This window comes from Dipodomys spectabilis, unplaced genomic scaffold (genome assembly GCF_019054845.1).
Source record: "Dipodomys spectabilis isolate Male_0828 unplaced genomic scaffold, ASM1905484v1 ptg000207l, whole genome shotgun sequence".
Classification (NCBI taxonomy): Eukaryota; Metazoa; Chordata; class Mammalia; order Rodentia; family Heteromyidae; genus Dipodomys; species Dipodomys spectabilis.
Window position 1 is genome coordinate 14,392,589 of NW_024870884.1, and position 27,396 is coordinate 14,419,984.

The following is a 27,396-nucleotide window of genomic DNA, read 5'->3' on the forward strand; positions in this document are numbered from 1 at the left end:
GAGGGAGGGGAGGGAATTAATCCTAGTTACAAGAGGAAGCTACAATGGTTTCCCCAGAGGCAGGTGTTATACAACCCAATGCTGTCTCCTCAGAACCCACCTCCACAATCCCTATTTGCTATAGACCTATAAATTCAAGTTCCAGCAGGCCTTAAAAGGTGAGGACAACATAATCAGAAGGAAGGTATTCTATAAGCCAAGTTCTAATTTATATAGACAGAAAGTGAGGGAATGTATAATGGTACAAGGAACATAGTTGAAACTGGGTCAGATTTATGCTCACTGTATGGCACGTGTGTGAGGCACATGAAATCCTTCAACAGCTCATGCATCCAAGGCTTGGTTCCCACTACAGCAGTGTTCACACGTAGGGCTGGAGGGAAAGGACTGGCTCATGAAGCTTTGGATTCATGAATCAAGAATTTATTGGGAAGTGCAAAGGGGCCCTGGAAAGACTCAGCTCAATCCAGGGACCTTTCCTATCTCTGTCTGACTCTGTCTCCTGCATCCTGGCCACAATGAGGTAAGCCACTTTGCTTCACCTTAACCTTTTGCCATGACATTCTGCCTTACCTCAGCTCAGAAACAAGGCCAACTGACTGGATTGAAACCTGTAATGTACAAGCCAAAGTAAATATATCCTTTTCTGTTTCAACAACAAAACCTAATCCAAAGGCTACTTTCAGCGGTTATTTCTATAGTTTGTTACTAGAGAAACTCCACTGATCATGTAGAGTACTGATAATACTAACAGAAATGAACTCCAAGAAATGGAAACAAGAGGTTGTTTTTGTTTTTTAAATGTATTGTATGAAGTTATTTCTTTTGGTTTATCCCCTGTTGTCACTGCTTTTTATTTTGGGACCCTGAGCTGTTTTGCTCAAAGCTGGCACTCTACGACCTTGAGTCATGGCCCTACTTCTGGTTTTCTGGTGGTTAAACTCATGAACTTTCCTTGCCCAGGCTGTCTTTGAACCACGATCCTTAGATCTCAGCCTCCTGAGTAGCTAGTATTACAGGTCTGAGCCACCAGCGCCTAGGGTAAACACTTCTTTACAAGCAACTATCAGGCATTGATTCCAAATGAAAACTACTGTAACAAAATTAACAGAAAAATATTTAATAGCATTTTTATAGCACAAAATAATTCCACAGACAGGGGAAAGAACGTGAGACAATTCATATAACCCAAAGTTGCACTGCTCCGAACCGCTCAGTGCCACCAGCTCTGCCTTCTCCAGGGCTCCTCCCCTTGGTGCAGTCTGGGTGATGGGTCCAGCTGAGAGTTCTCTCTCGGGTCCTCGTCCCAGCATGGCAGACATCAGCACCATGACACTGGAGACCATCCACCTCTCAGGGATGGTCACAGAGGCCTAAGGGCTCACTTAGGTAAATTGCTCTCAGCTCCTTTCAGACTAGACTTCTGATTTCTTCTCTCCTTCTGTCCTTGAATCCGGAAGAGCTTCTTCCTGAGGTCCTTCTGCCGCTTGAGCTTCTCCTCTTCCTCCTTCTGCTTCAGCTTTGCGTGCTCCTGGTTGTGCACGTGCCTCTGTGCCTTGGCCTTCTTCATCTTCTGACTGTGCACAGTGCTCAGGGCGTCCAGCAGAGCCAGGATCTGAGAGGGATAAAAGCAGTGAGTGCCCAGCCATTCTCAGTGATAGCCAGCGTGTGAGTGACATTTCAGGGCCAATGCGTGGTACCAAAAGTAGGTTCATTTACTGAACCCAGTGAATGATCAATCTAGTGGAAGGTCACCTGAGCTAGGAACTGCAGTCTGCATAGAGATGGCGCTGTGAGTGTACTGTGCCTCTGCTATGAAACCACTTCTGTGCACCACTCTGTGGGCACACAACCTGCCTGGGCAGAGTGCTTCACCAGCTGTGTGTGTGGCTGGTACTCCCCATTCTATCAGCTATGACGGGCAGCACGACTCTCCGGAGGATGCAAAGTCTGGCCCTCCAATTTGCAATTTTAGGGCCTTGCATAAGTCTGGGTTTCATCCTTTAGTGAGAAAGACTGACAATGCAGGAGAAATGCCAACTGTGAGCCAGGCCTGCTGGCACATGCCATATACTGCAGCACTGTGGAAGCACAGGCCAGAGGATCACCAATGGGAAAAAGACTGTCTCAAAAAAACTCAAACAATCCCCTCTCCTGAGTGACCAGGTACTCATGCCAGCAGTCCTAGCTACTCAGAAGGCTGAGATCTGAGGACTGTGGTTCGAAGCCAGATAAGGCAGAAGAGTCCATGAGACCCTTATTTCAAATAGGCAGCAAATAGCCAGAAGTGGAGGTGTGGCTCAAGTGGCAGAGCACCGCCTTGATGGAAAAAGCTAAGGGAGAGCACTCAAGCCCTAAGTTCAAGCCCCCCCCCCCTACTAACACCAAACAAAATATTGGAAAACAAAACAAAACAAAACAAAACACCAACAACAAAAAGCAATCACTACTTTCACATCCATATGCACTGAGCAGTGAGCATCCTGCGGACAGTACCTTTCTCTCATGGGGTTCGCGGATGACAGCTGGTCTCTGCCTGTCCCTTGGCACCTTGCCTGCCTTCGCTTGGGTCTTGGGCTTGTTCTTAAATGGTAAAGCCTTCTGCAAAGCTTTTGGAATGTGTAGTGAATTAAAATGCTTCTTTTGCCTCAGGACCGGCTGAAAAGACAAAGCAAAAACAATGAAATAGTTAAATTAATCTATATGCTTTTAAACCTTCTGCATAAATCTCAATGGATCAACTTTTCCATGGAACTAGTAACATTTGTCTGCTGACCACCACACATCAGAATTCAATCACCATCCCATTTGGACTGCCTTGAGGGAAATCCTTGTGTCTAGGCAAACAGAGGTACATGCAAATCATATTTATAATCCTTTAAGAAATCAACCATGCCCTATCTATGTAATGAAACTATATCCACAGAGCTTAAAAATAGATTGAGAAGCAGGTGTGGTGCTGCATGCCTGTAATCTCAGCACTTGGCAAGCTGAGGAAAGAAGATTACAGGTTTAAAGACCGCAGGGCCTACAGTCTGTATCAAAACAAACAGATTCAAAGTTTCTTTTAATGGACAACTCAGGCCTCATTTTTGGGGCACTGAGGTGGTATTCTCATCCTCCCAAAGAAAATCTTATTTCCCATTTTGAGTATTACCCTCTGGATGAAGGGTACAGTTCTTCCCCAGCAGCCAACAGGTGGCCATTTCTGACCCCAATTAAGAAGTTTAACTGAGCTGGGTGCTGGTGGCTCATGCCTGTAAATCCTAGCTACTCAGGAGGCTAAGACTTAAGTCAGCCAGGGCAGGAAAATGAGACTCTAATCTTCAAGTGACTATCAAAAAGTAGAAGTAGAGCTGTGGCTCAAGTGGTAGAGCACGAGCCTTGGGCACAAAAACTCAGGGATGACACCTAGGCCCTGAGTTCAAGCCCCAGAACTGGCACACAAGAAAAACAACAAAACTCAAAACAACAAAAAAGAACTATATGAAAAAAATATATGCAAGTAGAATAAATTCCTAGAAAAATATAACCTACCAAGACAGAATCAGGAAGAAATGCAAAGTTTGAGCAGACCAATAACAAGAAACCATTAAGAACTTTCTAACAAGAAAAGTCTAGGAGTAGACACTTCATAAATGGGTCATACCAAACATTCAAATTCTAAAAAACAGAACTAGAGTAGAGGCAATACGTTCAGGTTTTGAGGCCAATGTCACCTACTACTTAATCCAAAGATGAATTCCAAAACAAGCATCCTGAATGAAACATTAGTAAACTGAGTGCAACAACACATTGAAGAGATTACACCAGGATGTTTTAAATATGCAAACCACTAGTGTCTCTCGCCTATAATCCTAACTACTCAGGAGGCTAAGATCTCAGGATCATGGTTTCAAGCCAGCCCAGGCAGGAAAATCTGTAAGACTCCATCCCCTAAATAATCAGCAAAAAGCCAGGATGAAGGGGTGCCTCAAGTGGTAGAACACAAACTCAGCAAGCATGAGGTCCTCAGTTCAAACCCTAATACTGGCAAAAATAAGCTCAATGGCTTATCCTAAAATTTGGAAACACACACACACACACACTACTCAAAATGACTAAAAAAGGAAAAATAAAATTGAAGGCAGCATCACATTTCCTGATTAATAACAACTAATAAGCTAAACTGTCAAGAAGCTCTACAGCAGTCAGGAGGAGGCACAACGTGGAACGCTAGAAGGCAGGCGCTGGGGGCACACGTCTGCACTCCAAGATCGGGACAGAGAGCTGAGGAATGGGACTTATCTCCAATTAATCAGCAAAAAGCCAGAAGTGGAATTGTGGCTCAAGTGGCAGAGCGCCAGCCTTGAGCAAATATGCTAAGGGGCAGCGCTCAGGCCCTAGTATAGGTGCACATCACCTCCACCTCGAAAACAGCACTAGAAAACTAGACCTCTGCATGTAAAGGAAAGAAACTGACCCCTTATCTTACAGCATACACAAGTGAAGATGGCTGAAAAACAACAAAAACCTAATTCCCTAGAAAAGAACGGGGAAAACTCCTTGACATCCTCACTACCAAAAACTAGGATACAAGAAGCAAAAATACACAAGAGGGACCACATCAAACTAACAATCTCCTGTACCACAAAGGAAACAACCAACAAAATGAAAAGAAAACCTACTGACTGGGCAAAATTACTTGCAAACCATTTATCTGTAAAGGTTCAATAATCAGTCTTCATAAACATTTACAATAATAGAAAAACAAGCAGGGAAGTACCCAGGGAAGAAGGTGAGTGGAATGTTAGTACTTACCTAGTATATGTGAGGCCTGGATTCAATCCTCAAAACCACCCCCACCACACACACATAAAATAACCTAATTAAAAAATGGGCAAAGGACCTGAATAAACATTTTGCCAAGCAGACATAAAAATGACCAAGAGATGAGGGAGCCCCAGAGAAGGGGTGATACCAATCGAGATGCAATGCACTCATAATCTGACAAGTAGAACTGAAAACCCTTTGTACAACTATATGAAAAAAATTATACATTTTTTTAAATGGCTAAGAAGAAATGGGGGAAATATAGATCAAAGGTTTAAAATGGAAGACATAGAGGATGCCTAGGGCTACAGATGTATTGTATCAGAATTACAACATGAGTTAAATGTGGGATTGCTGCTGAATACATTCTAACTGTTCATCACACAGATGGCAGCCATGGGAGATGGCAGAAACTCTACTTTGCTTCATTACAGTGACAACTTTGCTATCTCTATTCATTCTATGTTATGATATAAACCTCAAATACACATAATAAAATTGACTTATTCTTCCCAATCCAGTGAAAAGTACTTGCCTTTTTTCTTTCCCAAAGTACTCTATGCATCACAATTGTTGTATCTGATTTAATGTTAAGACTTCAAAGCATATGTTATATATGAAAGCACAGGTGTGACTCATGTGAACACAGGTGTTGGCTCACTGACACATGTAAGTGATCTGTACCTTATACAGTGAGTCCTTGTTCGGCTTTAGTTTGATGCCATGGTCGAGCCTGAGTTGGCCTGTTGTCCTCATTCCTGACCAGGTGTCTTTCTCACCCACAGGTTTCAACAAGGACGTTACTGGGTTATAGAAGGCGGGAATGGAGACTGGGTACCACGTTCGCATGAAGACGATATCTACAGTAGAGATGAACTTGAACATTTCCCAAAGACTCATAGCCATCACACACTCCCAATCACCCCAGGCGTCTCTAGCTAGCTGCACAGAGCCTGAGAGGAAAGCTCAACCACAAAAACTCTATGGCAGAAGTCTGGGTGTGAACCAAGAGGCTGCAGATACCACAAACTGCTTATAGTGAGAGATGCCCATCTGGAGAGAACTGAGTTCCCTCTGGCTTTATAAAGACTTGAACTCCTACCACAAATCAGATACAACAGACATGCACATTGTCTTTATCTCACCATTTTATCTTTTTTAAAAAATTTTTTTATGCTAGTCCTGGGGCTTGAACTCAGGGCCTGGGTGCTGCCCTTTAGCTTTTGTACTCAAAGCTAATGTGCTCTACCACTTGAGCCTCAGCTCCATTTCTGTTTTTTTGCTAGTAACTGGAGGAAAGTCTCTGCCTGGGCTGGCTTTGAACTGTGACCCTCAGAGCTCAGGCTCCTAAGCAGCAAGTATTACCGGCGTGAGCCACCAGCACCATGCGTATCACTTCATATTAATCATACAATGTGAGGTTTGGGAATTTCCATACATACATATATATAATATGCCTTGATCATATTTATTACCTATATTACTTACTCCCCCTTTTCCTCACCCTACCCACTCTTAATCTTCCATGCATGCAAAATAATCCTGTTCTGGAGGCTTAAACTCACTGCCTTATGCTTGCTAGGCAGGTGCTCTACATTGTGAACCATGTTCTCAGACCCTGTTGCTGCAGACCTGTTTTTGCCTGGAGCTGAATCTGGATGCAGTCTTCCTACTCATATTTCCCAGGTAGCTGGGATCACAGGCGTACCCTACCACATGTGGCTTACTGGTTGAGACAGGAGTATTGCTAACTTTTTCACAGCTGCTAACCTTAATCACAGTCCTCCAGATACCTATCTTGAAAGTAGCTGGGATCACAAACATGTACCACCACACCCAGACCCTCCTGAAAATTGGGGAAGGAGGGGTGGGAGGAGAAAGTTATTATGATGTCCTCCTCATACTGCCATACAACATACTCCAATTAGCCTCCACCCTCTTTCCCCTCACTCTACCCTGGTTCCTGCCCTTCCCAAACAGTCCCCATTATGTTCTATTTTCTTTATAACTAGAAGAAAATATGACACCTGTCTTTGCATCTGGCTTATTTTAACATAACCATCATTTCCTCGCAAATAAGGTAATTTTATTTTTATAGCTGGATAATACTCTATAGTACACATATAGCACAATGTTCTGTTTCACTGGTCTTTTTATCGTTTTGTGCCAGTACTAGGCTGTTTTTGTTACTATGGCGCTGTAGTATAGTTTGAACTGCTGTATTGTAAAGCCTCCAGCCTTGCTTTTTGCTCAAGATTGCTTTGGCTACTAGGCATCTTTTGTGCTTATAATGAAGGTCACTGGATTTTGATGGGGATGACATTAAATTTGTAGACTGCTTTTCAATATGAATTCTTCCTTGTTTATGAATTTGGGAGGTACTTTTCTTTTCCATGTTTTACTTTCTTCTACAACTTCTCCCTTAACTTAGTTTTTACTGTAGAAGTCTTTTATCCCCTTATTTTATTCTTGTTTTGTTTTTAAGCTATTACAAATAGAACTGTTTCCTGATTTCTCAGCCTGCTCATTACTGGGACACAAAAATGTTACTGAGTTCTGCTACTCTGATAAGTGTTTGTCATATGTAAAAGTTCTTGATCTTTAGAGTCTTCTAAAGATAGGATCATATTATCTGAAAAATTTTTATTCCCTATGTCCCTCTTTTTTTCCTTGCCTTACTGTTCTAAGAATTCAAGCATTATATTGAGTAAAAGGGGAGACATGGACACCTAACCAAGCTCCTAACCCCATTTAGTATACTGTAGTATATAACCTTTATTTATGTTGAGGGATGCTCCTTTTGCTCCTGGATACTTCACACTTTTATCATGAAAGGACAGTAAATTCTATCAAAAAGCTTTCTCTACATCTATCGAGATGATCATGTCATTTTAGACCATTATCTTGATTATGCCCTGTATTAAATTTGTCTATTTTGAATTATTCTTTTTTTTATTTTGAATTATTCTTTTGTATCACTGAGATTAAACCCATGTGATCATGATGTATAATCTGAATTTAGTTGACAAGTATTTTATTGAAAATTTGTGTCTTGTTCATCAGGGGAATTGGTGTATAGTTTTTCTTTGTTGTGTTCTTATCTGATTTGGGTATCAAAGCAGTAAGTTCCTTTCTACTTGAGGAAATAGTATATGGATCATTGACAGTTTTTTTTTCCCTTGTTGGTCAGTACTGGAGTTTGAACTCAGGGCCTCACACTTGTTAAGCAGGTGTTCTACCACTGGATCCACTCTATCAGCCCTTTTTGCTCTGGTTATTTTTCAGGTAGGGTATCACTGTATACCAGGCCAGTCTGGACTATGATGTTATTTGTACATCTATCCCTAAGTGGCTGGGATGACAAGCACATGCTGCTGGCTTGGGTTTTTTTCACTGGCAGACTCTACCACTCTCTCAGTAGCATTCATCATTAAAGAGCTGATGAAGTGGTTTATACCTTAGACATGTGTCTAGAAATTTACTCGTTTCTAGACTTACACAGTTTTTGAAATATTCCCTAAAAAGCCTTTGAATTTCATTGCTACTTGCCTATATCTACTTTCTCATCTCTAATTTTATTAGTTTGGATCTTCTTTTTTTTTTTGTTAGTTTTGCTAAGTATTGGTCAATAATGTTCATCTTTTCAAAGAACTGTTATTTCATTGATTATGCGGTTTTGTAATCTTTAATTTGTGCCCTGATCTTCAGTACTTCTATCTATTGCTTTCGGTTCTTGTTTTTCTAAGTGCGTGGGGTACATCATCATTTATTTTGTGATCTGATTTTTTTTTTTAACAAATGTGTGCATTACTGTAAACTTTGCTTAGTATATTGTTTTTGCTGTTTCCCAAAGATTCTAGTAAGCTAAGGTTTCATTTTTGTGTGAATCGAGGAATATTTTTTCTTCCTTATTTCTTCAGCTACCCACTGATCGTTCAAGTGTACAATTTAGTCTCTGTTGAATATTATTCTTTGAGTATTTTCTAGGCTTTTAAAAACAGTTTCTAGTTTTAACCATTGTGATCTGACAAAATACAGGAGGTTATTTTAATTTTCTTGTATTTCTCAAAACTTGCTTTATGCTGGTTATCATACAAGCTCAACTTATAATCTTACTACCCAGGATTGAGATTTGTAGCCAGCCTTGACAGAAAAATCCAAAGATTCCTAGTTTCAATTAAACTGCAAAAAGCTGGAAACAGAAGTATGGCTCAAGTGATATGGTTAAGTGACAGTGCCTAGTCCTGAGTTCAAGCCTCAGTACTGGCACAAAAGCCAAAACACAAATCAAGGAAACAACTTGCTTAATGTCCTAAAACATGATTTCGTTTAGAGAAAAGTTCCATGGGCTGCTAAGATCAATATGTATTCTATGGCTGCTGATCCAGGAATCTATATCATTTACTTCCAAAGTTAGTTCGTTGCATTTTCTTTGGTCTAGTTGACCTGTGTACATTAGCAACAGTGGGTTGTTGAAGTCATCCACTATTATTCTGTTGGAGTCTATCTGGGCCTTTATGTCCAGTAATGTTTATTTTATAAATTGAGTGTGGTTAATCCACCATAATGTCTTAAAAAGACTAGAAAAGAGCTGGGCGCTGGTAGCTCACGTCTATAATCCTAGCCACTCAGGAGGTGAGATCTGAGGATCACAGTTCAAAGCCAGCCCAGGCAGGAAACTCCATGAGACATTCATCTCCAATAAACCACCAGAAAACCAGAAGTGGTGCTGTGGCTCAAGTGGTAGAGTGCTCACCTTGAGGCCCAGAGTTCAAGTACCACAACCAACAACAACAAAAAAACAAGACTAGAAAAGGTTCTTACCACTCATCAGCAATTTGTCCTCAAAGGTGGCCCGGAAAGCTCCTTCTGGAGCCCGGAGTGCTTTCTTGATCTGCCCCCTTATTCCACTGACAGTTCGAATCATAGCCCCTTCAAACTTGGCAACTTCTAAGGCAGAATTAAACATTCCCTACAGAAAAAAAAAAAACAAAAAAACAATATAAAATCATACACTTTACCTACTTAATTGCAAATATAGTTTCTGGGTTTTTGTTAAAACAAACACAAATACCAGGCTGTAATCCTAGCTACTCAGGTGGCTGAGATCTGAGGATCACAATTCAAAGCCAGCTTGTGCAGAAAAATCCCTTTATTCTCTTTTAGTGGTTTATTCTCCAATAAACCACTAAAAAACCAGAAGTAGCACTGTAGTTGAGTGCAAGTAGTTGAGTGCTAGCCTTGAGCACAAAAAGACCAGGTCCTGAGTTCAAGCTCCACAACAGACAAAAATAAATAGATAGATAAATAAATGGAGATAAAAGGCCAGTGTTATCATTACTGGATATTAACATTGGATACTGATATTTTATGGCAGTTTTCTTTGCTTTTTCCCCTTACCTCCTTCAATGCTGAAGATCAAATTCAGGGCCTAGCACCGGCTGGCAAGCTCTCTGTTACTCAGCTACATCCCCAGCCTTTGGGATTTTAACACTCTCTTTGTTTAATGGAAACATCCTTTTCCATCCATGAAACTTTCAATAAATTCTTCTCAAACATCCTCTCATCTCTTCACATTGCAAAGCATTTATGTGATGAACTACTTTTTAAACTTCTTACTGCACTATTATACAAACCTAATTTTTTTCCTTTCTTTTTCTCTCCTATTATTGCTATTATTTATTACTTTACTGTACTGAGCAGTTTGACTACAAGGTCTCAAGCTTATTAGGCAAGTACTCCTATATTACTGCCTCCTACACTTCTGTTTGGATTTTATGAAATGAGGTCTTACTTTTCCAAAGCTGGCCCCAAACTATGATCCTGCCTCCACTTCCCTAGGAGCTAGGATGACTACACACTGGCCTGATTTTTCTCCTTTGCTTTCACAAACCTAATAGGCAGAAAACAAAAGCAGTAGATCAAATTATGGATTTTCAGCATTAGTGTCAACTATCTGTTTGACCTCACATTCAGAGATTTAAGCACATTTATTTATTTATTTGTGCTGGTCCTGGGACTTGAACTCAGGAGCTGGACTCTGTCCCTGTGCTTCTTCTGATCAAGACTAACACTCTACCACTTTGAGCCACAGCACCACTTGTAGCATTTTCTGAACAGTTAATTGGGAGTCTCAGACTTTCCTGCCCAGGCTGGCTTCAAATTGTGATCCTCAGATCTCAGCCTCCTGAGTAGCTAAGATTTTAGGTGTGAGCCTGTCAAGCAATTTTTTTCTTAAACATTAGAAAAATAACACTCTAGAGGAATAAGCCCAAAATTTTTTGAGTGCTGACATATACAAACATAGAAAATTTAACTGACCCCATGTTTTAGTCAAAACCCAGCATCAAAAATACTGTACAAAATGGTCTTTAGACTATGCTGATGCGTTGCACATGAAGTACAAATGAATTTGGACCAATCCCAAGGTATCTTGTTATATATGCAAATGAATGTTCAGAAGTCTTAAAGGAAGTCTTGAATATGAAATTCTTCTGGTCACAAACATTTCAGACAGGGGATCCTCCACATGCACTGCACTCTTGTCCATTATCCAATATGCTTTAACCACAATCCATTTGTGAATATCTAAATATATATACAGACCTTAATAAAAGAAGTATTCTTGAAAATTTTGAATGGGAAACCAGTAAGCTTTAATTTCTTCACAATTTTTATGGATTTATCCAGATCAAGGACAACTCCAGTGGCAGCGATCCGGAAATCAGGCTAAAAAGCAAAAACAGGAAGTCTGAATATAGGATCAAATCAAGAGAAAAACTGTATTTCTGTGATGCAATAAATTACCAAAGTTTAGTTTGCTTAAAACTAGCTAAGAAAAAAGAGAGAACTTGTGAACATGGAAAATAGAATTTTAACAAAAGTAATCTAAAATTGTTATACCATGTAGCATACTAATTAATGATGGTGACTCCAATACTTGCCTGAGGGTAATTTCATACTAACACTATTTCACAATAAGAATCAATTTGGAATGAAAAAGAATTAGTTTTATTTAAGAAATTGTTTGGGACCATTGAGATGGATTATATCTAGCAATTACTCTAATTTCTCCTGTTAAATGGGGGGTCAATAAAACTTGCTCTGACTGGTCTAAGACTATGAAAATACTTTGCCCAACAAACATTAGCAGGGAGTAATCATGTCTAGACACTTATTGATATAATGCTGGAACTTAAACAAAGAACAAAATCCTTCTAGCTCCCTCTTCTCTATTCTCACATTCTACTTAAAGAATTATAGAAAAGCTGGCCATGGTGCCATATGCTTGTAACCCCAGTAATCAAATTCTAGGCCTGCAGGGTGATATAGTGAGTTCAAGGGTACTGTGAGCTATACAGCAAACCCTTTGTCTTTTTTACCCCCCCAAAAGAAAAGCCAAAGAGAAATTTATATACTACAATTTAAGTAGATTTCAACTTGCAAATGTAATTTGTATTAAGGAATTCTCAAACATAATCTGTAAAAACCTCAGATATTTACCATTATGCCACTGACAGACTGTATTGCTAAGAATCCAGTTCCCTGTGGGGTGATAGGACCTTAAAGAAACAAGAAAAACTCACACAGTAAACCACAAAACTTAGATTCTATTTTACATATTCCACTTCAAACAGTTTCCCCCAAGAGAGACAAATCTTATGAATCAGGATTCCATGAAAGGAAAAGAGCAAACTGCAATAATAGAGCTAAAAGGGTATAGATTAATCTATTGCAATAATCTAATTTAATTTAATTAATCATTGCAATAATGCTTTACCCCAAAAGGTTGCTCCACAATGCATGTGCTGTGGGGTATATTTTAGAAGCCTTTGCCTTCCATTGTGGTCTTCAATATAATACAGTGGGATGGTCTGAAACCTCCTCCAGCCTATGGAGAAAATGATTGGATCTCTGGACTTGAGGATTTTTTTATACCAACGATGCTTCTTCAGACGCATCTGAGGAGAGAAGGGTTGGATAAAACAGTGTGCATCCAAATGAGCTCAGAGGTCAAGCATACAGTGAAGGGTACGTACCTACCTGCACATACCCCACATTGCCCTCGCTATTGCCCAAACCACCCAGAATCATTGGGTAGTGGGGGTCAAAGTTCAACACGAATTCACAGGGAACGTTTTCAATCTCAATTCGGACATACATCCCAGGTCGAAAACCTTCATACTGGACTCTAGCTTCATCATCTTGATCTTCAAATTCTGCTCGGTTAAGCTGTATGTGAGAGAAAGAAACAAACAATAAAATTCTATCATACCATGATCATCTATGAGCATAAGACTGAAATTCAGACATATGCATGCATGCAAGCAATAAAAACTCTTATCATACCATGATTATCTATGAGCATAAAATTAAAATTTAAACATACAACTGTGTCTAGCGAGCCACCTGCTCTCTGAGATGCCTCTGCTAGTCTCTGCTCAGTTCCACCCCATCCCAGCTCTTTCCCATCGTACATGGTGCCCAGTCACTCCCCAGGCTTAAAGCAACATCTCCATGATGAGGCCTGTCCATCGAAGGCCCTGGCTGGACTCAACACTCCACTTGTCTAAACATAATCTCAAACCTATCCAAGTCAAGAAGGGCTTGGGCTTCCTGCCTGCCTGTGACAACTCATTCTTCCAGAAACTTCTGTCAATCTTACTTTCTCACTGCTCTGTTTTCCCAACAAAGTATATCCAGCCCTGACTCCTCCCTCCTCCATGGCCACACCTGGATACATAACTTCCATTTCTGACTTAAGGGATGAGGAGCCACTTCCTCTGCTCAAATCCTTCCCTCCTGCCAGATCTCACTTCTTTCAGAGTGACAATTTAAAGTCCTTTAAAGTGGGCCACAGGATTCTAGTAAATGGCCTGAAGTAAAGACTTCAAAACCAGCTTTCCACTTCTCAGTCACTTTTGTCAAAGACCAACCACAGACTGTAACCCCTAAGTAATGACAGATGAAGGCTTGGGTAGAGCAAGGCCTGTCAACAATGTTATTCCAAGCTATATACATTTGTTCCTTAAGCTGAACAAGATCGCTGGTGCCCCCACTAACAAAACACTAGTCAGACAACCACAATTAGTAGTGTGGACAACTCTGTGTCTGCTTCACAGTGAGATAAAAACAGCCTGCTCACCACCCTCAGGCTGTAGGCACATACACTATCTCCACAATCTGTGTGTGTTTCAGTCTCTGCCCAGGACCTTACATGAAATATCCAGACCTCAGTAAAATGAGTTTGCAAAAAGCCCTCTCTCCCCTAGAGGGTACTATGTGTACATAAGCCAAACAGGTCACAAATCACCTCCCAGTTCAAATCTGGGAGGAATAATGAGAATGTGAAATCTATTCCTGCATTTAAAGGCACACTGCCTCAACTCACTCCTAGAAGTAACAATCACTGCACTGTCTCAGTCATTTCTGCTTGCTCAGCGCCAAGGTGCAAAAGTGTGAATTACTGATATTTTTCTGGTAAAGTTCCGATTAAAGCTCTCAGAAGACTATGATAGGTCAGAGCAGAGCCCAGACAAGGATTCACAATGTGGGTAGGCCTCTGGGAGGAGGCTGACAAGACTTGCACTTTCTCACCTGTGCTTGCTTCTGCATTTCTCCTTTGAGATCATCGAAGTATGTGCTCTCTCCTTCATCGTATTCAGCATCAAACATCTCCTTTAATTTTCTCTTCTTATCCAAGTGTTTTTTCTTGGCGCTTTCCTCCTCATTAGGATCAGTTTCTTCTTTAACTTCTTCCTCTTCATCTTCAATCTTAAAATTTCCCCAAGAAAAAATGTAATGTTTATGGCAACCTTTTGAGATGACAGTTGATAGTATGGCAGATTTACAAAGTTCTATTTGAGCCACAAAAATTTTAGTTACAAGCATCATGAAGAGAACAAAACAATACACAAATCTTGATGGCAAACAACCTGGTAGGAGATAGTAGTGTGCAATAATTAACTGCCACTCCCCAATCTGGTGGGGCGCATCAAACATGAATGAGATACCAACCAATGTCTTTGATAGAGATATGGTTCTAAAGCAGTACTGAAGAGAATAGGGAATTTGTTGTTGTTTTTCTGGTCGTGGGGCCTGAACTCTGAGCCCAGACGCTGTCCCTCAGCTCTTCAGCTCAAGGCTAGCGCCCTACTACTTGAGCCACAGCACCACTTCCAGCTTTTTCTGCTTATGTGGTGCTGAGGAATTGAACCCAGGGCCTCATGCATGCAAAGCAAGCACTCTACCACTGAGCCACCTTCCCAGCCCCTTGTTGTTTTTTAAATGACAAATTTAAGAAGAAAATGATGGTGAGAAGACATGGCTTACAGTTCCATGAGTGAAGAATCACTCAGAATTTGCTAAGTGACTACAGTAAGAAGGGATGATAAGCATTATCATCATTATCATCTGCACAACTGGTCTACAACAGATTTGCATGTCTCAAAATAGGTCTTCCTCAAAACATGGTGACTGCAGATGAAGTTGGGAACAGCCATAGCAAACTCTTACCTGAGAATCCTGGCCTGGTTTTCCCTTGTGCACGTGCCCTGTTTCTAGGTCTTCAAAGTCACCGTAGAGCTCCTCTAGGAAAAACGTATTGAGTGACTATGCTGTGGACCACACATGTGGCCCCACACAGATCATCCACTGCAGACCATGTGCTGTGTGGACCACGCATGTGGCCCCACGGAGACCATCCACATGCAGACTGTGTGCTCTGCATTCCAGGCCATCAGCATACAAGCTATCGAATATCCTTTTAAAATTGCAATTCATCAATGAATGCACATTTCCAGAGGCTATTTTTCTGGTACAGTGATGGACACTATCGGAGACACATCCCTAGAGATGGGGGGCATGGACCTGAAGGTGAGAGCTCCAAACCAACATTTCAAAGAGTGAATAAACAGCCATGGCTTGGTAATAGCTGATATGAAAGAGTCTTGACAGTAACCTACCCATCATTACAGTGTAACAACCTAGGGAAAATCTTAGATTATAGGTATGAAGCATAGAACTTAAAGTAAAGGCAGAGCCCAATCAGTGCTCTAACATTTGTAGGGTACTAGGTTCAGTTCCAGATTCTAAAAACAGACAAGGTGAAAACTCTAGGAAGACGGGTAGGCAGACTCACACCTGTAATCTTAGCTACTCTGGAGGCTGTGAATTGAGGATCACAATTAGAAGACAGCTGGGGCAGGAAAGTCCATGAGACTCTCATCCTAATTAGTCATCAAAATGCTGGAAGTGCAAACAACTCTAGGAAGGCAATATTTACAAAGGTATTAAACATTTTTCCCTTAAGAGCCAAAGAAGGTACAACAGATGAGAAGTTCCTATAATAAAAACAAAACAGAAACAGAGTAAAAAACTATAAACTTGGGCACAAGCAGTAACATCATTGGTCAGCAATTCCAGTGCCTTCTATTGCAGACAATGCTTTTAGTACGGCTGTTCCTTAGCTACCTTTTTCACATAATTCAAGGAAGGGCTGCAAGGATTATCTACCAAGGACTATCTAGAAAGGAGGACAAAATGTCACACTGATGCCAATTTATTATTCTTTCAATTATTCAATTATTCTTTCAATGCAGTTAACAATACAAAGTCATCACCAAGGCTTTAGTTTTGAAATAGGGTGTCTAAGTTTCTACCCAGGCAAACCTAGACTGCAACCCTATATATGCCTTTCACATAGCTGGGGGATCACAAGCATGTGTCACCATGCATGACCAGCTTTATTGGTTGAGAAGTCTCACTAACTTTTTGTTCTGGCTGGCCTAAAACCACTACTATGTTAATCTCTAACTTCCGAGCATCTGGTATTACAGGTATAAGCCACTGTAATATTTTCCCCTCCTAGGGCTAGGGTCTGACTGAACTCACAGCTTTGTGCCTATTAGGCAGGTATTCTACCTGTGAGCCATGCCCCCAGTCCTTTGTTGCATTGGTTATTTTTTTAGATAGATTCTCACTTTCTGCCTGGGCATGCACTTGGACCTGGATCCACCCATTTAAGGTTTCTATCACCCGGCTTCTTTCCCTTCAGATGGGTCTTGGGGAATTTCCTGCCTAAGCTAGCCCAGCATTATGATCTCTCAGCCTCTCTTTTTGCTGAGGATGAGTGTGCATACTGCACCCAGGTTTTGATTGAAAAGGAGCTTCACATATATGCCTGACCTGGCCTGATATTATGATCCTCCCAATTTTAACCTCTCAAGTAGCAAGGACTGCAGGTATGAACCACTGATGCCCAGCTGTACAATACAATTTTTAAATGACTAGAAGGGGGAAAAAAAATCTCCATTTTTTTTTTTTAATGGGTGCTGGGATTCTAGAATGAAATGGTTTTTGTGTTTTTACAATGCTGGGAATCTGGTATGAGCTTTTTAATTGTAAATGTTCCCAAGTGAATATACTACCATCAAAAGAAAATAAGAAATTGAGTATACCATTCCTACAAGTACAAATACAATTTTAAGCAAAATTTACAGAAAACCTTTCACTTTTCTTTAAAAGACAGTATCTAATAACTGAGCTAAGCAAGGGGGGGAAAATAAGACCACCATGAAAGAAGATATTTTGCTGAAGATAAAAGGCCAGTCAGAGTACCCCCAGACTTGATTAATTTAATTAATGTAATTATTTTAAATTATTTAATTAATGATAATTTTAAGATATAAGAGAAAACCCTCAGCCCTTTATTTACCATCTTCGGCTAAGATCTTGGCTGCGTCTTTATCATCTTCCCACTTCCCAGTGACGAAGCAATCTCTGATACTGTTCATAACCTACACAGAGAGAGTAGAACTTAGTTGACTGGTTCCTAAGAACTATTTCCTGCCATAATGGTTACTACCTTAAGGAGGAATGAGACTTAGGAACTATCAGCTTGTCTTCCAATAGTGCTTATGTCCCTTTCCTGGGCAGTCTCATTTCATATGGACCTGACAGCACTTACCTGTGACAATGAGAGTGTACCATCAATATAAAACATAAATGTCACACTAGTGAGATTTCGAAAAATATTCTGAGCTCATGGACCTTGCAAATAACCTGATTTTACTCATTTACTAATCTTTAAAGTTTTAACAGTATTTTCAAAGTGTTCTTCTTAACTGTTAATCCACAGTTATCATGTATACAGGACATTCCTAGAGAATGGTAGAAAAATATTTCCAAATAGATCATGTACCAATAAGGTAATCAGAATATATTAACTAAAATTTAAAAGTAGGCAACCAATACAAATACATATTTCTTCCAAGTGTATATAGAAATGACCAAAAAGCACATGAAATGATATTGGCAGTAGGCATCAGGAAGCCTAACACCCTAATAAAATACCACTGTATATCATCTAGGATCCCTATAATCAAATAGATTACAAAATATAAGTAGAGAAGGAGCTGACAAACTCTACTGGAAGAAATGTGAAATACCATGGCCACTTATGAAAAGTGGTGGCTCCCGCCTGTAATCCTAGCTACTCAGGAGGCTGACATCTGGGAATCATGGTTTGAAGCTCAGCCTGCAAACCAGTCAATTAACCACCAAAAAGCCAGAAGTGGACCTGTGGTTCTTTAGTGGTAGAGTGATAACCTTGAGCAAAAAAGCTTACAGACAGCACCTAAGCCCTGATTTCAAGCCCCAATACCGGCACCAGAAAAAAAAAAAAAAAGAAAAAGAAAAAGAGAGAAATAAATATTAGGGAAATAACTAGTTTACTATAATAACACATACTAGAAGTACTGTATAATCACTATTCTGATGTGAACATGAGAGATATCAAATAAATGACAAGTTCTATGACTTTCTAATTTTTTTCATCTTCAAGTTAAATCAGGGAATAACTTAAGTGTCCAGATAGAAAATTGATACAGATGTAAGATTTAGTACTGATTATAAACTAAAAATGTAAGTTCTACCTTTGGCCACTGGAAAACCATAGAAACCATAAACAACTTGCAGCAATAAATGAAGATCATGATGCTAGAATAACATTTTCCAGTAAAAGAAAAATCAGTGTTTCTTGTTAGGGATGATGGCTCATGTTTGTAACCCCAGCTCATCATAGGCTGAGATCAGGAAGACCAAAATTCAAGGCCAGCCAGGACAAAAACACTCCATTTCAACTAAACAAAACAGGCGTGGTAGTGTATGCCAGTTATCCCAGTTACATGGGGCAGCACAAATGGGAGGATTGAAATCTGAAGCATCCACAAGCAAAAGCCAAGATTTTATCTGAAAAATAACTTAAAAAACAAAACAAAAAGATAGGTGTAAGGCTCAAGTGGTACAACACCTGCTTAGTAAACTCAAACCCCAAAGCCACAAAAGTAAGGGGAGGGGAAGAGGATAGGAGGGAAAGTAAGGGAAACAGGAGAAGGGAAGGAAGAAAGAAAAGAGGGCAAAGGGATACTTGAAACTAAGCCAATGACAGGTAAGTAATACTGAATTCAGATTATGTTCTTCTAATACAATTCCCTGACCAAGTGGCAGTGGCTCACACTTGTAACCCTCGCTACTTGGGAGGCTGAGATCTGAGGACTGAGGATCAAAGCCAGCCTGAGCAGGAAAGTTTTGGTGACCAGCCTGGCCACTGGAAAAGCCAAATCGGATCTGTGACTCAAGTGGTAGAGTGCCAACCTTGGGCAGAAAAGCTCAGAGACAGTGCTCACACCTGAATTCAAGCCCCAGAACCAACACCAAAAAAAATAAATAAAGATTACCTAATTTTTTCATTGCTATTTTTTTTGGTAGTGCTAGAAACTGAACCCAGGGCCTCACACAGGCAAGGCAAGCCCTCTACCACTGAGCCCCCTAATTCTTATGAACATTAAGCATACTACAGAACTTACCTCCTCTAAGTCCCAATCATGTGGTGCCTCCACAAGAAATTTGGAGCAGTCCAAGGAGTCGGCCTTATGTTTACAGCCTCTGTCAGGCTGGCTGATTCGGAAGAGTCCTCCAAGTTCTTCTCCTGTATCTCCATCTTCCTCTTCACTGTTCTCTGTCACTAAAAACACCATGAGAGAAAGTTGAAGACAAAAATTCTATCAGAACTCCACATCTCCAACCTATCAGATCATAAATGTTAGAACTCAGGGAATAATGGGCTGGGAAGGTGGCTCAGTGGTAGAGCGCTTGCCTTGCATGCATGAGGCCCTGGGTTCGATTCCTCAGCACCACATAAGCAAAAAGAAAAAAGCCGGAAGTGGCGCTGTGGCTCAAGTGGTAGAGCGCCAGCCTTGAGCTGAAGAGCTGAGGGACAGCGCCCAGGCCCAGAGTTCAGGCCTCAGAGAACTCAGGGAATAAGATCCCCTTTGTGATCAATTTAATGATGGCCTTGAGCCAGACAGAAACACCAAGAGCACCTCACCACTGACAAGGAAAGGCCAGGGGCTATCCCTTGGTTATTTACAGAAAATTTACCTTTCCAAAAGGTAGCAACCAAAAAAACAAGGAGGAAATCCGAAGATTGGGGTCTGGAATAGGGGAGGGGCATTTAAAGGCAGAGCTTTAAATTAGTATGGAGAAAGCTGGGTGTGGTACCCATGTTTATATTCAGGAAAAAGAGATGGGAGGATTATGTTTTAAGGTCCAGGCAAAAAGAGTTCACAAAATCTCATCTTAACCAACAAACCTAGGCATGTGCCCATCAATCCAACTACTTAGGAAGTAGTAATGGGAGGACTGAAGTCCAAGGTGGCCTGAGAATAAATGCAAATTCCAAAAATAAAACTAAAGTAGAAAGGACGAGTCATGGCTCAAATAGCAGAGCACAAATATCAAGCCTTTAGCTGAAGTTCTACTACAGAAAAAAAAAAAAATTATAGAATAGTTTCTGCAAAGGTTGATTAATTTCTGCTCATTTAGAGTCTTTTAAGCAAAATCTAAATCAGTATCAGTACACATGAACCTTCCAATCAGAAGTTCATCTTATCTTGTGGCAATGAGAAGCCCCATACAAAGCTCTCCAGTTGACATTTACTTCTGTCTTATTCTGCTACATTCATTTTTCCAAAAAGAACACACAGGTAAGTTTAATAAACTATAAAATTGGAAAACTATAAAATTGTGTAACACAGGATTCTCGTTCTCAGGAAAGGAAACACCACCTTTTCATAGGCAGAAATAATAGGCATTAATTCTACCAAAAAATTCTCATAAAGGACTTCAAGTCAGGACTTGAAATAACATAATCAACAGAATTATCATCAAAATTTTCATGCAGTCTGCAGTCCTTAAGAGATGTAAGTACAAAAAAAATCTGCCATGGGGCTGGGAAGGTGGCTCAAGTGGTAGAGCACTAGCCTTGAGCTGAAGAGCTGAGGGACAGCGCCCAGGCCCAGAGTTCAGGCCCCACGACCGGGCCCCCCTGTCCCCCCCAAAAAAATCTGCCAAAGCTGGGTACTGGTGATTCATGCCTACAATCTTAACTGCTCAGGAAGCTAAGAACTGAGGATTGTGAATCCAAGACAGCCTGGGCAGAAAAGTCTGTGAGATTCTTATCTCTAATTAACCATCAAAGAAACAGAAGTGGAGGTCTGGCTTAAGTGAAACAATGCCAGCCTTCAGTGAAAAAAGAGACAGCACCCAGGTCCTAACTTCAAGCCCCAGTACTGGCACCAAAAAAAAAAAAGTATATAGAAATAAAATTAAAAAAAAAAAAAACACAACATAAGCATAAAATTAAGCTTCTGACCAAATCTCTCATCTCCTTTTCAGAAAAGAATCTAAAATTAAAAGTGGAACTCTACTTCATTCTGAACCAGTGCTCTTTACCTGTCCCATATACAAGCTTTCGAAGGTTTGGAGTTGCCTGCTGCTGCCTCAGGAAAGCCTCTGCTGCCTTCCTGGAAAGGTCTTCCTTCCACTTGAGGGCACCTGAAAGACCAAGGCCAACATCACATCAGTTACACCTGCCTGCTAGTCCTCCTTTCTTTGGGCTCATAGCTTCAATTCAGCCCAAAATCCAATCCATGCCTCAGCAAAATCCTTGAGCAGGGATTGCAAATACACATATCTTACTGACAGCAAACCTCAAGTGCCAGGGTTCCAAAAGCAGCAGGTACTCACCAGAAGTTTCTGTGGGACAGCTGTTTTCTTCTTTATATTCTTCTTCCTCTTTGAGTAAATCTTCAATATCACTGGTTTCATCAATTAAATTCTCCGACCCGAGTTCCTGCACACTGCCCATATGAGAAGGCTTTACAAGCTTTTCCCTACCAATCTCTGTGCTTTCTGCATCCTCATCATCTGAACTGAACGAAGAGCTTTCTTCTGATTCATCTTCAGATGCCAGTGCCTCTTCCGCTGTGCAGTGACCAGAATCAGAGGTAGTAATGGCTGCCTTTTTCCCCAGATTCAGATTGTCATTTTGGTGGTTAGCTGCAGATAGTCCTTCCTTACTACCTTCTCCAACTGTCTTCGATTCCAAAATGCTCCTCCCTCCTTCTACAACAGAATCTTCTTCACTGCTTTCATCAGCTTCCTCAGCTTCTCCTTCGCCCCCTGAGCTCTGCTCAAGATCATCATCACTGTCAGCAAATGCTGGCAAATCCACCTCGCTGTCTTCTTCCAGCTTTTGGCGCTTGATGCCCCTCATCATCACATATTTGTCTTGGGTTGTTCCAGCGGCATCTTCCTCCTCCTCTTCTGCTTCATCATCACTATTTTCTGACTTGTCACCTTCAGACATCTCTTCATCATCTCCGTCACTGTCTCCAGACTCATCTTCATCTCCAAAAACAGCTTTCCGACGTACTCGACCAGTTTTCATATCCATTTGCTTCTCCTCTTTGGGCATCCACAGCCTAAATTACCAAGTAGTGACAAAAAAATTCAACTTGTGCAGGAACAAGCTCCTTTAGAAAGGCAACAGTCAATAAAAATACAAAGAAATAGAAAACATCAAGGAATAGTTTAAGATGCCACAGCATAAAAAATTTTTTTTTGATAAACACTGGAATGGTCAATAAACAAAATCATGCACAATTCCTAACAATACATTTGTGAAGAACTTAAGAGAAAATAAAAGAATAACTTAAAAAAAAAACTGAAACCAAATGGCTCACATCTGTAATCCTAGTTAGTTGGGAGGCTAAAATCTGGAGGACTGCAGTTCAAGGACAACCCAAGGCAATAATGTTTAAGAGACCTCCAACTCATAATTCATAGCTAGATGCAGTAGTACATGCCTGGCATCAATTATATATATTATATATAATGCTCAGATATACATAATGGTTATATATGTATGTATGCTCAGACACACATGAAGATGACATCTATGTATGTTCAAACATAAAGATGGTGTATATATATACAGTATCTCAGACATGAAGACAGTATATTAATATATGCTCAGTCATACAAAAATGGCATATATACATATATATGCTCATTCATAAATATGGCATACATATATATATATATATATATATATATATGCTCAGACATAGAAATAAAATTTCTGCACATAAGTATGTTAGAAAAAGAAGTATTAATGTAGACAAGGACAGCCAGAATACACAAAAACAGTGCAGCAGTGGAGTCCTTCCAGCTATGTTAACTAATTATGCATGCTACATATAAATCTCTATCATTGCTGGTGCCAGTGGTTCATACCTGTACTATGCAAGAGGCTGAGATCAGGGGATCATGGTTCAAAAGCAGCCCAGGCAGGAAAATCTGTAAGACTCTATCTCCAAATAACCACCACTAAGCCAGAAGTGAAGCTGGGGCTAAAGTAGAATGCTAGCCTTGAGCAAAAGCAGCTCAGGGGCTGCACCCAAGCTGAGTTCAAGCCCCAGGGCTATACACGTACACATACACATCCAGATTATGAAGTATAAATCAGCACAACACAACAGCACAAGCAATGTTTATCAAATATCCACTACGTATAAAGGTATAGTTTCCCTTCTCAAACTAAAACAATGCAATCTAAAGTAAACTTACTTTCAGAGACTAGGTGAGCAGCTCTGGATAACACAATGAGTTCCCTGACTGCTCCAGAACCTAGCCAACCAAAATATAGTCAAATGGCTTTTGGTCTGCTTGGAAACTATAAGCAATCTATGGAAAGGACTTTGTAGTATTTGAGAAATATCTTGAATACTTCTACTGAATACAAACCATGTTATTTTGAGAAAATACTAGTCAAAAATACAAGTCAAACAAACAAACAATAACAACAACAAAAAATCCCTGAGAAATATATACAAAGCAAAACAAAAAGCCCAGAATAATTTCTGGCAAAATAAAAACATGTAATGACGCAAAAGGATGGATGTTTTTACTTTTATTAATTAAAAATAGAAGACAAGTAGACTTACCCTTGGTTATCTACTTCTTCTGACTCTAGAGGTTTGGAATCAGTAAAAAGTGCCACTCTGCTGGAAGCCATCTTGGCATCAATGGTGGCATGGGTGGAAATGAGACTCTGGACCAGTTCATGTGTAGGCCCTGTCTCCTCCTGTCAATCAAGGACACCAAGAAAGGGCAAATGACGGAAGCACTAGGTTCCTGGAGTGACACACTTGTTTCAACATTTTACCAAAATTATCCTAAATCATCTTCTGTATACCTTTCTTACTGCCTCAGAAAGAAGAAAATTCTTTTAACAAAGCTTAAAATTGTTACCTTCATTAAGCTACTCCAAAATTCTTATCAATTGGTAATCTAACTAAGTAGAGGCTATAGTACAAGAATTATCACCACTGAGCCACCTTCCCAGCCCAAAGCATACTTTTTTTTTTTTTTTGGGTCCGGTTGTGGGGCCTGACCTCTGGGCCTGGGCGCTGTCCCTCAGCTCTTCAGCTCAAGGCTATCACTCTACCACTTGAGCCACAGCGCCACTTCCAGTTTTTTTTTTTTTCTTTTTGCTTATGTGGTGCTGAGGAATCAAACCCAGGGCCTCAGGCATGCAAGGCAAGCGCTCTACCACTGAGCCACCTTCCCAGCCCACAAGAATTATCTTGGACCCAATAAAATCCCATTTCACCCCCCCCCCCCCCCCCCGCTTTCACTATATTTGATGTCAGTATAACTTGTGGAGAAGATGGGGACAAACAAGCCGTTTAAGGATTCAGGTGGACCTGTTGCAACAATGAGAAGTACAAAATGTCATGTCAAAAAGGAGCTTTACAATGTCGGTGGGGGGGGGGGGGGGGGGGAGGATTGGGTGGGGGGGAGGGGGGAGGCTGGGAAGGGAGGTGAAGGGTAAACAAAGGAGGAGGCTGCAATGCTTGGTAAGAAATGTATGCATTAGCCTGCCCATGTAATTGTAACCCCTCTGTACAGTATGTTCTCAAATAAAATAAAATTAAATTAAAAAAAAAAAAGAAAATGATAAAAATTTTAAAAGGCAAGAACTTAAAAAAATAAATAAATAAAATAAAATCCCATTTCAAAACTGAAAAAATAAAAACAGAGTCATAGCCAGGTAGTGGTCATTCACACCTGTAACCCTCCTCAGGAGGCTGAGATCTGAAGATCACAGTTTGCTCAGTCAAGAAAGTCATGAGACTCTTATCTCCAATTAACCAACCACAAGCTGGAAGCAAGCAGTGGCTCAAGTTGTAGAGACCTAACCTTGATTACAGAAGCTCTGAAATGGTGCCCAGGCCCTGGATTCAAGCCCCAGGACCAGAGCACACACACAAAAACAGTCCATTTTAAAAAGCAAAACAAGGAGATCATTCTGAATTTTAAAAAAAGGATAAGACCAATGAGAGCTGGAAAACACTGGTCTATGTTCAGGTGAGCCATGTAGGCATCACAGGGGCAGGGTACCCATGGACTATGGACCAGAGGTATGAAGGGCAAGACGCTATCCTGCTGATACTACGACGTCTAAATTATTACAGTATGTATGTGGGCCTTTTTCATAGTAGAAATAGAGAAAAGCAATTCAGAACCAAGCCTCCCTCTTACCAATCCCTGGAATCCGTGGCTGCCACCAAGGTCAACATAAACAGCGTCTTTGTCATATAGCACACCCCCAACTCCAGAAAGAGGTGCATAAACCAACTTCTCCTTCTCATTTAAACAACGCTTCTTTTGCTGTTCAGGAAGAGCACAGGGGTCTGGGAGGAAACTGACGTCACTCACAGCAAAATCTCCCACGCCTGAGGATCAAACCCAGAAAGCAACTTCAGCTGAGAGGAAATCAACAAGTGCCAACTTGGCAAAAATGCCCGAAGGAAAATAAATCATGGCAATACAACAGGTATCATTCAACAGTGGAACTTGTGCTTCAACTAAATGACACAAATGTTTACTCAACACATAGCTGGGCTATCTGTAAAACTTCCAACAAGCGAGACACTGTGGCTCATACATGAAATCCAAGCGACTCAAGAGGCTGAGATCTAAGGATTATGAAGCTAGCCTGTAGAAAAATCCTTGAGACTCTTTATCTTCCAATTAACCACCAAAAAGCTGGAAGTGGAGGTGTGGCTCAAATGGTAGAGTATCCACCTTGAGAGGAAAAAGGCAAGGGGCAGTGCTCAGGCCCTAAGTTCAAACCCCAATAACAGTAAAATAGGTAACATATAGACAGATAGATAGATAAAATAAAACCTTCATTCAACAAGGTGATTCTGTCTAGTTTTCGTTATTTGATCAGCTTCCCTGAGAAGTGACCCCAAGACTTCTACAAATAAAGAATATTTTATAAGAATAGAATACCTGGCATGTGAATCTGGCTTTTATTTTTCAAGTGTGCACCTCTTAAATAACCATAAATAGATACTTTTCTATCACACTTTACATTTTTCCGGATATCCTCAGGGTTTGTCAAATCTTCCATCCTACAAAAACAAAACATAATTATATGCTTTCCTTCAGGGTTTGATAATTCTTCACATTTTCATTCATGAGCTGGGGTGAGTGTATTAGAAGCCTTTTGTAGCATGTGTTAAGGTCAATTCCTAACACCACAAGAAACAAAGACAAAGACAAAACCAATCTCATTCATTAAGCATACTAAGAAAACACTGGAATCAGAAAGTAGGGTTCATTATCTACCAGAGGATAGGCAGCTCCATCTCTCTAAGACTGCCTGTGAGAGCACATTCCATGAGATAACACAAAGGGAAGTGGCATCATATGAGGTCAAAGAACATGTTCAGAATAACCCTTCATGGAAGAGTATTAACCTATATTCTGGGTAGTTTATTGTGGCTTGGATCCTAGCAGGAGATAAAGACGATTCCAGGATGAGAAAAATATTTCCAGTAGCAACAGGATGCAGAGTAAAGGCACACTGGGTGACTGAAGCAAACAAGGATGAGGGTCACTGGAAATTGAGACTACTGCAAAATTCTCCTCCTCCAAAATCCTTCTGCTGTCTCTCTTTTCATAGAGCAAAGGACTGAACCCAGACCTCACATGAAAGCTCAACACCACTGAGCTCTACCTCTGGTCCCAGCTCTTAGTTTTCTGTACAGATCTCATATGTCCTGAGGGCACAATATTTTTCTGTTGATGGCACAAAGTAAGTATTATTACTGTTCTTTCTTAATTTTTCTGATCCTTTTAGCTTTAAAATAAATGAGCCAGGAAGGA

The 27,396-nt window shown here is 40.5% G+C and overlaps 1 protein-coding gene across 1 annotated transcript in view; it reads right to left on the reverse strand.

Moving 5' to 3' along the window:
- Positions 1-1,104: 1,104 nt before the first annotated feature.
- Positions 1,105-27,396, reverse strand: part of Bms1 (BMS1 ribosome biogenesis factor) — a 35,750-nt gene continuing 9,458 nt past the window's right edge. The window contains exons 7-23 of the mRNA XM_042696377.1: positions 26,518-26,639; positions 25,762-25,955; positions 24,162-24,301; positions 21,901-22,637; positions 21,607-21,708; positions 19,680-19,837; positions 17,528-17,609; positions 15,328-15,401; positions 14,410-14,586; positions 12,856-13,044; positions 12,593-12,773; positions 12,316-12,374; positions 11,419-11,541; positions 9,637-9,784; positions 5,497-5,672; positions 2,497-2,658; positions 1,105-1,615 (exon numbers count right to left, since the gene is read on the reverse strand). Coding sequence (XP_042552311.1) covers positions 1,382-1,615; positions 2,497-2,658; positions 5,497-5,672; positions 9,637-9,784; positions 11,419-11,541; positions 12,316-12,374; positions 12,593-12,773; positions 12,856-13,044; positions 14,410-14,586; positions 15,328-15,401; positions 17,528-17,609; positions 19,680-19,837; positions 21,607-21,708; positions 21,901-22,637; positions 24,162-24,301; positions 25,762-25,955; positions 26,518-26,639 — 3,058 coding nt within the window. The 3' untranslated portion in view covers positions 1,105-1,381. The remainder of the gene's footprint in view (positions 1,616-2,496; positions 2,659-5,496; positions 5,673-9,636; positions 9,785-11,418; positions 11,542-12,315; positions 12,375-12,592; positions 12,774-12,855; positions 13,045-14,409; positions 14,587-15,327; positions 15,402-17,527; positions 17,610-19,679; positions 19,838-21,606; positions 21,709-21,900; positions 22,638-24,161; positions 24,302-25,761; positions 25,956-26,517; positions 26,640-27,396) is intronic.